General features: G+C 36.5%; 1 protein-coding gene across 5 annotated transcripts in view; it reads right to left on the minus strand.

Annotated features, from left to right (window-relative positions):
- CSDE1 (cold shock domain containing E1) overlaps window positions 1-12,571 on the minus strand; it is a 36,423-nt gene that overhangs the window by 9,883 nt on the left and 13,969 nt on the right. For 2 of the 5 annotated variants that reach the window (XM_007169347.2, XM_007169348.2), the window contains 11 exons: window positions 10,569-10,715; window positions 8,736-8,934; window positions 7,614-7,723; window positions 7,120-7,212; window positions 6,401-6,498; window positions 3,857-3,938; window positions 3,392-3,520; window positions 3,146-3,271; window positions 2,279-2,491; window positions 602-742; window positions 352-516 (listed from right to left, as the gene is read on the minus strand). In XM_007169347.2, the coding sequence (XP_007169409.2) occupies window positions 352-516; window positions 602-742; window positions 2,279-2,491; window positions 3,146-3,271; window positions 3,392-3,520; window positions 3,857-3,938; window positions 6,401-6,498; window positions 7,120-7,212; window positions 7,614-7,723; window positions 8,736-8,934; window positions 10,569-10,706 (1,494 nt within the window). In that variant the 5' untranslated portion in view covers window positions 10,707-10,715. The remainder of the gene's footprint in view (window positions 1-351; window positions 517-601; window positions 743-2,278; window positions 2,492-3,145; window positions 3,272-3,391; window positions 3,521-3,856; window positions 3,939-6,400; window positions 6,499-7,119; window positions 7,213-7,613; window positions 7,724-8,735; window positions 8,935-10,568; window positions 10,716-12,571) is intronic. The other 3 variants (XM_007169350.2, XM_057550583.1, XM_007169349.2) reach the window with 2 other exon arrangements.

The following is a 12,571-nucleotide window of genomic DNA, read 5'->3' on the forward strand; positions in this document are numbered from 1 at the left end:
TTTAGATGAGCGATGCTAAACTGGGGGTGATTAGGGGACATCTGGCAGATTCTGGAGACATGTCTGGCTGTTGTACATGAGAAGAAGAAGAGATACTGGCCTCTAGTGGGCCAGGGATGCTGCTAAACATCCCCAAATGCAAAGAACAGGTCCCCACCTCCTCCCACCCAAAGAATTATCCAGCTCAAAATGTTAATATTGATGAGATTAAAAACCTTGCTTTAGATTAGTTCACTGTTAATATTACAGGGAATTCTGAAAGAGACAATACTCCATTATTGTGGGGACAGTGGTTGCCTTTAAGCAGAAGAGGAATAAAGAACTGCAAAAATCATTTTGATTAAAACTTACCTTTTCTTTGCCTTTATTTGGGCTAGTGGTTTTAGGATTGGAAAAAGTGGCTTCTTTTTCTACGGTGCCCAGAAAACGATGATCTGAATGGGAGTGGAACGAAACCGTGCCCTTGGGAAGTTTTTTAATCCTAATAGCATGATTTCTTTGGGCAGAGAGCATATCCTACAAATGATAAACAAAAGTAACTTTAAAACCAAAAAAGGAAGGATCAAGAAAACCTCCCATACTTTTCTCAAAAACTACTCACAGGAACCACAGTAAACTCTACTTCATCTGCAATATGGAGCTGGTTCCCATCCAGAATTTCACTGAAGTGGAAGAACATACGAGCATCACGATCCACACACTTGATGAAACCAAAACCATCTCTCATGGCAGCAATTACACCCTGAAACCAAAACATTACTTTCACTGGCTGTGAAGACTGTCAAGACAACAACATTCAAGTTTGGAAGTATCATCAAGTTAAATTCATTAGGAATTCTCTGTATTAAATAGCCAAATTTTGTACCCACATTTTAATTTTTCCACTTAAATACAAACTCACTGATTTCAATAAAGTAAATTAATCTCTAAGCAATTGCCTGAAACTCCCCAGATGCTACTCCTTGGCCAATATGCACTAGAAAAATTATCATTTTTGAAGTAAATGCATACAACATATTCCATTTAATTTTCAATTCTGTGAAAAATATTGTTTTACAAGGAGAGGAAACTGAGGTTGAAAGAGGTTAAGCAATTTGCCCAAAGCACACAGCTAGTAAGTGGCAAAAACCAGGATTCCAAATAATGCCGAAGCTTTATGACACTGTAACTTGCAGAAATTAAAAATCTACAGAACAATACTCCAAATACCTCAGAAGTCAACTAAAGGCAACTCTCTAATCTCTACCTCAAAAATTTGTGAGTTTAGGCACAGGAGGACTTAAGATTTAGGTCTGAAAAATAAAATATACGAAGTTCTATCCTCATGTTTTTTTCCTTCATACTAAATTATCAGCTCTGTAAGGGCATTATATCCAGAGTAACTGGCACATGGCAAGTACTGAAATACTTACTAAAATACAATTATCAACCCACCAATGACTTACATATTGCATATTTACATATTACAGAGACGATTATTCTATAATCAGTTTTGAATATAGCCTAAACAATACTGACATTTAATCCTTGCTATACCCTGATGGTAAGCAAGCTATTCAACAATGTACTCCATGCTGTAAAGCAAAACAGATCTAAGAAACTAAACATGCATTAAAGTTTAAAGCACATTGCAAATGTCAAACAAGATCAGTTCTCCTAACAGTTAAAAAGTTTCAACTTAAATTTTCATTGAATGTATCCAGTTCTACTGACAACACTGAGTCATACTGTAGATGTTATGACTCCAAACAGAAGTAAATGTAAATTACACCTGATAAAGTTAATTCACGAAAACTTGTAAAATATGTTCCGGCAACAATTCTGGCATCTATCATTTCCAGACATATATTCACTGAAAAGAATTTGCAAAGTCCTGCTGTAAAAACGAAAGAAACAAAACCTACTTTGTTTAACCTAGTGTTTACTAAACATTTTATGGAACAGTCTGGAAAGATCTACTTTCTACAATGATGAACTTAAATCTTCTCAGTCTTCATATTTAAGGGCCAGAGAATCACTGACTCTCAAAAGACCTTAGAAATCATCCTCTCCAGATTTTAATTCTAAAATTTTCTCACATCTATTTCAAGGTAACTGGCAGAGCTAAGTGTCAAACCCAGATTGACTCAAGTGACTGTGTTCTCAATCACCTTAATAAGGTAATTGCCCAATACTGTCAAAACTCAAAGAATGTTCAATACCATATTACAAACTTGACTATAACATTGCCCTGCTGCCTCCAAGATTGGGTACGTATCTAATAATATCCAACACTTACCATTTCTCTGGCTTCATTAGTGAACTGAAATGTATTTGATAGAACTTCTATGTTGGTTGCTCGTTCTAATTTGTCACGACGGTCTGTTGAAATATTAAACCTAACATGGTCGCCTTCCAGCAGGGTCACCTTGGATTTCGTATCTTTGTCTCCAAAGGGAAGTTCTTTAGGAATCACAAAATCAACTTTGATGCGTCCTGGCAATGGGTCATTCTGATGAAAAGGAAAAACTATTTTAGCTGGAGATTTCTCACCCTTCCTAGTTCTAAGTCAAACAACAAGAACACACAGCAAACCCATGTTATTTATAACAGCTCCCTAAAGGAAAAAAAGGTGCTGATAACGTAAGTCCAATTTGAAAGGTTTGTGTTCTATGGTCACATGACACAACCATAAAATCATGATACTGCAATTAAGATCCTGCACTCTGATACTGAGAGATTTTATTTAAGGAAAAGAATTTCAGTCTTTTATGTTCTACATTTCCTTACCAATGACACCACTGGTCTCATCTCTTCACCCTACCCCACCCCCACCCACCAACAACAGGAAAAAAAACCAAACTGGGATGCACGCACGCACACATGACTTTTTTCCCAATCTAACCAGCATTTTTTTTGCCCCCTTCTCCATATCACCCAGTTTAAAAAAAACAAAAAACAACAACAAAAAAAAAAAACGAAAAGAAAAACATATTCATGGATGTACTGATGGTTTCTCATTTAGTTTAATTACACACATTAAATACTTAATTGCTCCAGTCACAAAATTACATTAATTGAAAGTAATGAAACTTCTGTATACCATACCGTATTATTCTATTACTGATGAGGCATAAGATGACTCTTCTGAAAAAACACTATTTACCTGGTTTTTACTGGGTACTTTTGGGATAACTTTGGTTACAGTTCCTTCAAAATGTTCAATGCTGATATCTTCAAAAATGACTGTTCCTTGAGGCAATAGTCTGACATCTGTTGCAACTTCTTTACCCTAGATCAGAAGGGAGTGGAGAGGGCGAGGGGAACCATGTCACTTTAAGTGTTTCCTAAAATTTTAACTCACCACTTATCTTAAAAGAAGGCCAAAGATCAAGTTATTCAACTATCTTACATTTCTGTCCTTGATTGTGAATTCCACGTCATCTCCAGGCTGCAAGGTATCTAAGTCACCCTTAAATTCACTATAGTGAAAGAATATCTCCTTTACAATATCGCCTCTTTCAATAAAGCCAAACGCATCCTAAAGCCAAACAAATATGAAGAAACAGCAGGAATATTATGTACTATTCAGTGCACATATTTATGATTACAATTTACAATCAATAAGCCTTTTCATAAAATTATACGCCAGTGGAAACAATATTACTTGTTAAAGTCTAATATTAATATCATCAATTAAATGGCCCATTTTAAAGAACATAATTAGTAACCAAGGAATTTTAAGAAATTACTTCTGACGTTAACAATTAAATATTTTTAAAGGAAAGATAAAGAGGAAAAACAAAAGGCTTGGGTTTGAAAGACTTAAAGCGGTCAAAGAAAAAACTAAAGTTTCTCAAATATGATCGACACTTACCTTCATGGCACAAACTACTCCCTGACAGCGAGCTTGTTTCTTTTTCAACAGCATAATATTACGAGCACTTACAGCACCAGTACTAGAACAAAAGAATCGGGTGGGGACGGTGGGGACCAAAGAGGGGTGAAAAATGCATTGGCTTGGTTAGACATGATGAGTTTAGAGAAACAATAAACTAGTTTTCTGAGGCCTCAAGAATTCTGTATCATCAGTAATATAAGGTTTTATAATACATAATCCTTTTCATATGGCTTCATATGCAAAGGAGTTTTGCGCAAACTCCCTAGCCTTTTAAATTGGGCACACATACATGTCATCGTTTCTCTCTCAGACTGCTGAAATAAGGCCACAAATTGGTTGCAACCAGATGGGGAATGCTAAAGTTTTAGAAAGGTCATTATATGAACAAACACTGACTAGGTATTATATGCTGCAAACAAAGGTACAGGGAATAAAGAGATAAATAAGAGATGGTCCTGTTTGCAATGAATACTGAATTTAGTAGCTATCCCATCAATTATTTCTGATTAAACAGTCATAAAAGAAACATGAGTAAATGCAGTGATTATAGGAGATATCTGCTATGCTTTAGAAAAGTGACGTTCAGGACATCCCTGGTGGCCCAGTGGTTAAGAAACCGCCTGCCAATGCAGGGGACAGGGGTTCGAGCCCTGGTCCAGGAAGATCCCACATGCCATGGAGCAACTAAGCCCGTGTGCCACAACTACTGAAGCCCACGAGCCTAGAGCCCGTGCTCTGCAACGAGAGAAGCCACTGCAATGAGAAGCCCGCCACTGCAACGAAGACCCAACACAGCCATAAATAAATAAATTTAATTAAAAAAAAAAAAGGTGACGTTCACCTCCACTGAAAACAGACATCACATATTGCTATAGCAGCAATGTAAATCAGATTTCGTTTTAAAGATGGCACATACAGTGTAAGATGTAATAGTGTTTGTTGGTGTTGTTTATAAGATCTGCGGACCAACTAATTACTTCCCTTAATTCTTCATGGACAAATTGTCGCCCAATTGTGCTTTTTTTATTTCAAAAATTTAACAGACTAACAAAGACACTGGAAAAATCCTATTTGCTCTTGCAACTTACTACAGTGAAAAGGCTTTATTTAGAGCCAGATTGGGATTCAAACATCAATTTAAAAGCTGTATGACTTTAGGCAAGTTACTTTATGAGAACATACCTCATTTTACAGATGAAACTTACCAGATGAGGCTGTTCTGAGGATTAACAACTGTACATAAAATATTTAGTGCAAGTTCTTAGCACATTCAAGAACTCATTAAGATTAAATAAAGCCCTTTCATTGGCTCCCCATCCACCTCAAACTCAAGCCCTATTCCCAAGTTTCCTAACTTGACATTAAATTGAGGCCTCAGACTAGCACTACTAGTATCAATCTACAACTCAATTCGATTCCTTCTAGTCTGACAAGAGGTAAGGTTCAAGGCTAATAATTCTGCACACTCTTGGGACTTTTCTTTCTGTACTGCCATTCAAAGTCCATTCCCAGCACTTTCTCCTGTTTTTAACTTCCTTCTGTACTTGTATCTGTTTCTCCCACTCCAAAATAAAAATCATCATCCCTGGGCTTTCTTAACTACACTTTCCTTAACTGCTTATGCCAATGAATTCAACAGCTCTATCTCCTGCCCCTAACTAGCTTGTTCAGATCTATATATGCAACTACATATTCAATATCTTCCCCCACAGACACCTCAAATTCAAAATGCCAAAATAAGCACAATTCTTCTCCCACCCTTAATACTTTCTGCTGTACCTCCTTAGTCCAGTTAATGGTATCATTATCTGCCCAGTAGCCCAAGCCAGAAAAATAGCATTTGGGACTCCCCTTCCCTTAGTTCTAATACACACCTCTATCTAAAAAGTTATAAAACTTCGTGATTTTATCTTCTCAATGTGACTTGACTTTTATACCCAAACACCCCTGGCCTGTCTATACTAGACCCTCATCTTTCATATTCTCATAACTCTGCCTCTAGTCTATGGCATCCCTACTCTCCGAAAGCCTACCATCTCCACCACTTCCAACAATAGAAACCAATCACACTTCCCCATTTAAAATCCTTCAAAGACACCTGTGACTAATGAATAAAGTTCAAACTTCATCTTTCCATGATCCAGTCAATTCAATCAACTCCAACTTTTGGCCTCTTCCCCCAAATGATACTTCCTCTATCCAGAATGTTTTTCTCATCTCCCTAGTGACTTCCTCGTCTTAAAGCTTACCTCAAGCACTGCTGCTATGGCAAAACCTTCACTGATCTCTAGAATAGTTCCTTGAAAGTTCTGACCATGTTTTAATTATGCTCCTATCTCTGACACCCTGCATAGTGCCTGTCATAGAACTGACGCTCAAATGCTTAGCTGATGAATAAAAATTTAAAAGATCATGAAAATTATCCAGATTTACAAGTTAGGTTTTTGACTTGCTTCAAATTTATTGTAAAAGGAAAAAAAAAAAAAAAACAAACCACTTAGGTGGGAAAAAAGAACTTACTGTTTATTGTTATCAATTACAAAGTTTATTTTATCTCCAGTTTCCAGCTGAACGTTCCCTTCAACATCTTCAGGGGTGTAAGTCAGATAAAACACTTCCTGTGAATTAATAAGTTATTATTACTATACTGGCAGGATGCACGTTCAGTGTATACTGTGATTTACTTTGTTAAATACTTCTTAAACTGGCATTTAAAGCCAAATTTCTTAAAATTAAATGCCTTTTGACAAGTACATAGTTTATTCACATAAACACACTTCCCCTCCAAGGTGCTGATGACTTCTGCGAGTCCACAGCTGAGCAGCAATCCAACTTCAAAAAGCTTACACATGTGGAAGCATTTGCCCAGAGGCTGTAGTTACATCTCAAAAAAAACAATTTTTATATAAGGCATTCCAAACAAAAAAGCTGAGTTAGTGCTTAAAAGGAACCAGAAAAAAGATCCCCTCCCACAACCCCCAAAAAAAGCGAGTAAAAGAAGCATTTTACCTTAATGTTCTAACTAAGGTCACACTTGGGCAAGCTAAGACACTTGGAAGTCCTATGGATTTTTTTCTTTTTAGATTTTTTGATAATGCTGCACTCGAAGCCTCTTCAAAACCAAATTTTAAACTGATTTTTATCAACTGCAGCTTACGTTTTCTATTTTGAATTTTAAAGTACGCTTATAGATCACATGGTGGATCAGGCAAAGGTTTAAGAAAAATACACAAGTTTACCCCATTACGTTCGTAGCATACACTCCCTGTTGGACTCTGACCCGGGGCAGCTGGAGATTTACTCTCTAAGTTGTGAGGAACAGCGCACACAACCTACCAGTCAAAAAAAAAAAAATTTCCATTGCTAATCATTTCAGGAGCAGCACTGTGCAATATAAACTGAATTTTAATATCCTCTATACTATACAAAGGGATACATTTTAATATGATCCACAAGAGGATGTCATGCTGCCAAGTTTCAAACTTACAGTACATAAGCTGACTGTAAGTACAGACTTAGGGTTATATATAAAAACCCAAATTGAGTCTTGACCGAATTTTTATTTCAGGTCAAGAAATGCCAGTGCTTCTGATATAATTTTAAAATAGTAACTTTTATATACTATAGCTCTCTTGCGTGCAAACTGAGGAGATGGGGAGAATCTTCCTTTTCTAATGTGAAAGATATGCAAATGCAGGGCCCTAAGAAAACATAAAGCATCTAAGTCACTAACTTGTCCATTAATTCGTTCTTCAGGGAGGATTTCTTGTTTTATCTTCACCAGTTTAACAGCGATGGGTTTCCCAGTCCGCCGGTCAGATGATACTTCAAATTCAACATCATCTAAAACAAAGAGAGTGTTGTGTTTGTTGGACTAATTTTGGCAAAGTGGTATCTCACTTTCAAACTAAACTTAATGAGGTATTTGAGTTTCCTTAGACTGGTGATTCTTAAAGTGTGGTCCCTGGACCAACAGCAGCATCACCTGGAGTGTAGCAGAAATGCAAATTCCCAGGCCCTACTCCAGACCTACTCCAAAACAAATTCTGGGCATCACGTACAGCAATCTGTGTTTTAACAAGCCTTGCAGGTAATTCTGATACACACTAACGTTTCAGAACCACTGCTTTAGACTAAGCTAGCCATATCTTAGTTTTCATGGCACCTACACATATTACAAATGACGCAATGTAAAGATGAGATTTGGCAAGCTTCCCCCCTCACCCCCAAAATCCCTCTATACCCTGAGTTTCTTCATCTGTAAAATCAGGATTAACCAAAATAACACTCTCGTACAGTTTAGAGTATTTGGTATGCCAAATATTCATGTAACTATTGTTCTCTTTTCTCAAAGATATTTTTAAAAAACACACACTGAGACCTTGTAACTTCAGTCCTTTAATAAGCCACACATTTTCACATGTGAAAGTAATTTCTGTGTTGTCAGCCAAAATGAATTCCCACATAGTCCAAGTGGTGACATTGTAAGAGTTATTTCTTTCAGGTACTACTCAAACTAGTACCTGGCAAAATAATTAAAACTAACATTATAAAGTTTAATATTTTCACTGGCTTAAAATCTAATATATAGCCAAACAGTCATTATTGGGGGAATAACAATTAAATATACCAAGTGTCTATTTAAAAAATATTCAAAGATATCTTTTAATCAATTACTCTTTCATCCCTCAAAAAGACTACCACCACAACAGAAATCAGGATTCTGCTAATTTATATAAACAAATTTCAGTAATTGGTACAATTAAAAGGCCAAAAGCATAATACTGTCATGAGTAAGTTGATATGCAAGATAAATTTGTGATTAGTTTTATAAAAAGGAGAACGAACAGATTACCTCCTACTTTTAAGTCCTGCAGGTTGCCATTATACTGTGAACAGTGGAAGAAAAGTCTAGCTTGACGTTCTGAACACTGAATAAATCCATAAGAGGTTAGCAGTTTTTCAATAACCCCAGTTTCACGCAGTGCTGCTGAAGTACCATTGGGGTACCCATTATGCCCATTGTTGTGGAGAAGATTTGGATCAAAGCTCATCTGTTTTAAAAAAAGAAAGAACTCAATACATATAGATCTGTATATTACCTCCATAGCTTACTAAGTCTGATTAACAAATCACTGAATTTTTAACATAAAAAGGCAAAGAAAATAAAGGTAAACCAAATAAAGGGAAGATTATGTGTTTTTATTACTGAAATGTTAATTTAGCTAATAAAACATTTCAGAGGAAGTAATTCAAATTATTTTGGGGGAACTGCCTCAATTTATGCTAGAATTTTCACTTACCAAACAGAATTTGTGGAGTTTAAATATTAAGATAAAGTAACTACATAAGTAAAAGTTGCCTTTACATTAACTCTAAATTACTAAAACAACAATATCAGAACAAAGGTAACTACTATTCAAGAGATGGAAACCCAAACTACCAAAACATTTCATTAAATTTATTAATACTTATTTTGAAACGTAAATAGAAACCTTGATGCTATTTGGTAAGCCGTGCATCTTGAAGGCAATTATTTAAGTTAGTAGAGATTAAAACAATAAAAGAAACTTTCCATGCAAACTAGAAAATGCATGCATGCTCAGGTCCTTTAATGGAAGATGACTCAAAACAATGAGTTAGAAAGCAAGAGTTTTCTAAGAACTCCGACAACAAAAGCTCTTGAATCCTAAAAATCTTCAATCACTTCACAGGTACAATTAAATCTTTTCACCTGTTTCAGACACTGAACTCTCTAAATACTGTCATTTGTTTCTATGGTCAGATAAAGCAAAATAAAACATTCTTTAGTGAACAGAAGGGCTATTTAAATGCAATGAACTGGGACCTATTTAATCATCAGATACTGTCTATAACATTGGATATTTCATTTTATTTAAGTGAAGCATGAAATAGGACAAAATCCCTTGGAAAGGTTAGGTCTATAATTGATTTACTATAGCAACATATCCACATCTTTACACGTAGTTTTAGACCCTTTCATTGAAAATTTGACTTATAAGCATTTTAAGTTTAACGTTGGGCAAGTAAAAAAGTTTTTCATCAGGAAAAAAAAGATGACTGAAATTCTAGAAAGATAAACCCAAGTTTTAAGTAGTTAAACACTGGGTGGCATAGCCAAATCATGCAAATCAAAGTCATCACATCTGTAGGTGGTTAAGTTCTAATTCATTCATGCTAGACACTGTTTTGTGTCGGATGTATACTAACTCATTTAATTTTTACAAAAGCCCATGCGGAAGTAATATTGTCCCCATTTTACCAATGATGAAACAGACATTCAGATTAAATGACTTGCCAAAGTCAAATGACAGAGGAGTTGAACCAAGAAGGTCTACCTCTACAATACTGACTCGAAACTAGGGCTTCTCTAACTGAAGTTACCCAGTGATCTGGTTAAAATACAAAATCTGATTCAGCGGCAGGGGTTTGAGATTCTCCACTTCTAACAAGCTCCCAAGGTGATACTAATACTTCTGATTCTTGGACACACTTTGAGTAGCAAGGCCTAAACTACTAAACTTACCTTTCAAGATTCAAGGTGAAGGAAATACTTAGGGAAGTTAGAAAGTGAGTTTGCAGGGTATTTCAATCAAACTGAGTGGCCCTTCTTAGTCATGCTCTTAACACAAAGAAAAAAGCGGGGATGACTACTTCCCTGACTTACAGATCTCTGATACGTGGGGGTCCTCTTTTGTTTTTTAGTCCCAGATGAGGTAGAAGATGAAGATAAAGGTAAAGAAAGTGAAGGAGGGGCTGTAGGAGGGGGATGAGGATCTGATGACACAGTAAAAACGTTCTCCATCTCAAACAGCTGTGATAACATAGCACAATGTTTACAACTATGATCAATAACAATTTAACACACATTTGACAGTCAACCTGTGTATTTTTACATTTATCATTAAGTTACTTTAGCAAAATATAATTCATTTAATCAGATTTCCATCAACAAAATAAATTATAGCATTAACATTAAACGGTCAAACTGAAATGTATTTTTTAAAGCACTTACTTAACCCCTAATCCATAACATTTACAATTTTAAAAATGCCATATGGACTCTGGTGGTTGCTACAGCAAGACAACTGAGCCCAACTTCTTCTCAATGTCCCACAACTTTACACAGAATCCAATATTCTCAATCACTTGTCTCCCTCAAGTAGGGTACACACAGGATAATCTAATGGGGTGTAGGAAGAAAATATCTGAACTAGAATACATATATTTGGCCAGAGATAAAAACTAGCTTTTACAAATGGTTATTATGTATTTATAGAAGAGGCCTTGCTGAGTTGATATGTCAGGTCATATCACATGTCATACATTACTTAAGTATTCTGAGGAAAGTGGAGAACCTCACAAGAGATTGACAGTGAAGCCCTCGTTCATTTACTTTCAGCATATTAAAGTTTACATCTCTCCAATTAAGTGTACATATTTAGCTATCTAGTTTAACTAAACTGCCCTCACAAATAGACAAACTGTTGAAAAAGATTCCCACAGAAGAATCTTAGAAGATAATGCTAATAAAGCAAGCAAAGGCAGAGAACTGGGAGCCAACACTTCTAATCCTAGTATTAGTTCTTGTACCTCCACATTATGAAACAAATGACCATCTAATGAGATCTGACAAGTCTGACAAAACATTAAGATCAAGACTATGATACAGACTTATACCAGTATCAATAAAACATAAAATGCATACTGTCCCTCAGATATTAATTCATGACAGTATAAAGTTTTTAAATTAAACACTTATAAACTAAGCATCCAGATATATATATTTCTAGTGGGGTTGCAAAGTTTCTACACTGTTAACACAGGTACACTATCTTCACAATATTGCTTATTTCACCTTTGTCCTATTTGTACCACTGCTTCACAATGCAAATGGAGGAATATAATCACACAATTTATAAATATATACACGTACATATTGACCATACATGCTCTTCTTGTTAAACAGTATGATCAAATTAATTTGAAGACCACTTTTCCACCATCACTGACTTAGATCATGACTTTCAAGCTGTGCTTTTTTCACATTTAGACTAGTTCTTATCACCATACAAGTAAGAACGCAATGATAGGATCTGTAATACACAGGCCAGGAAGCTGCAAAAACCACATTCTCAAGTCTCCAGTCCTAGTAGTCCTAGCTGAAGGTAAGAGGTAAGACTCATGTTCTTCTCACCCTAAGGGAAAATGAACCAGAATGAGAAGGGATTAGAGCTATTATTTCTTTCTAAGACTAAACTGTTCCCCAACAAGCGTACTGGAATTTAGGCTATATTGCTCATCTCATCTCACCTTTAGATGTGCACATCAAAACAGAATTGAGGGCTTCCCTGGTGGCGCAGTGGTTGGGAGTCCGCCTGCCAATGCAGGGGACACGGGTTCGAGCCCTGGTCCGGGAGGATCCCACATGCCGTGAAGCAGCTGAGCCCGTGCGCCACAACCACTGAGCCTGCGCTCTAGAGCCCGCGAGCCACAACTACTGAGCCCACGTGCCACAACTACTGAAGCCCGTGCACCTAGAGCCCATGCTCCGCAACAAGAGAGGCCACCGCAATGACAGGCCCACACACCGCAGTGGAGAGTGGCCCCCTGCTCGCCGCAACTAGAGAAAGCCCAGCAACAAAGACCCAATGCAGCCAAAATAAATAA

Source organism: Balaenoptera acutorostrata, chromosome 1 (assembly GCF_949987535.1).
Source record: "Balaenoptera acutorostrata chromosome 1, mBalAcu1.1, whole genome shotgun sequence".
Classification (NCBI taxonomy): Eukaryota; Metazoa; Chordata; class Mammalia; order Artiodactyla; family Balaenopteridae; genus Balaenoptera; species Balaenoptera acutorostrata.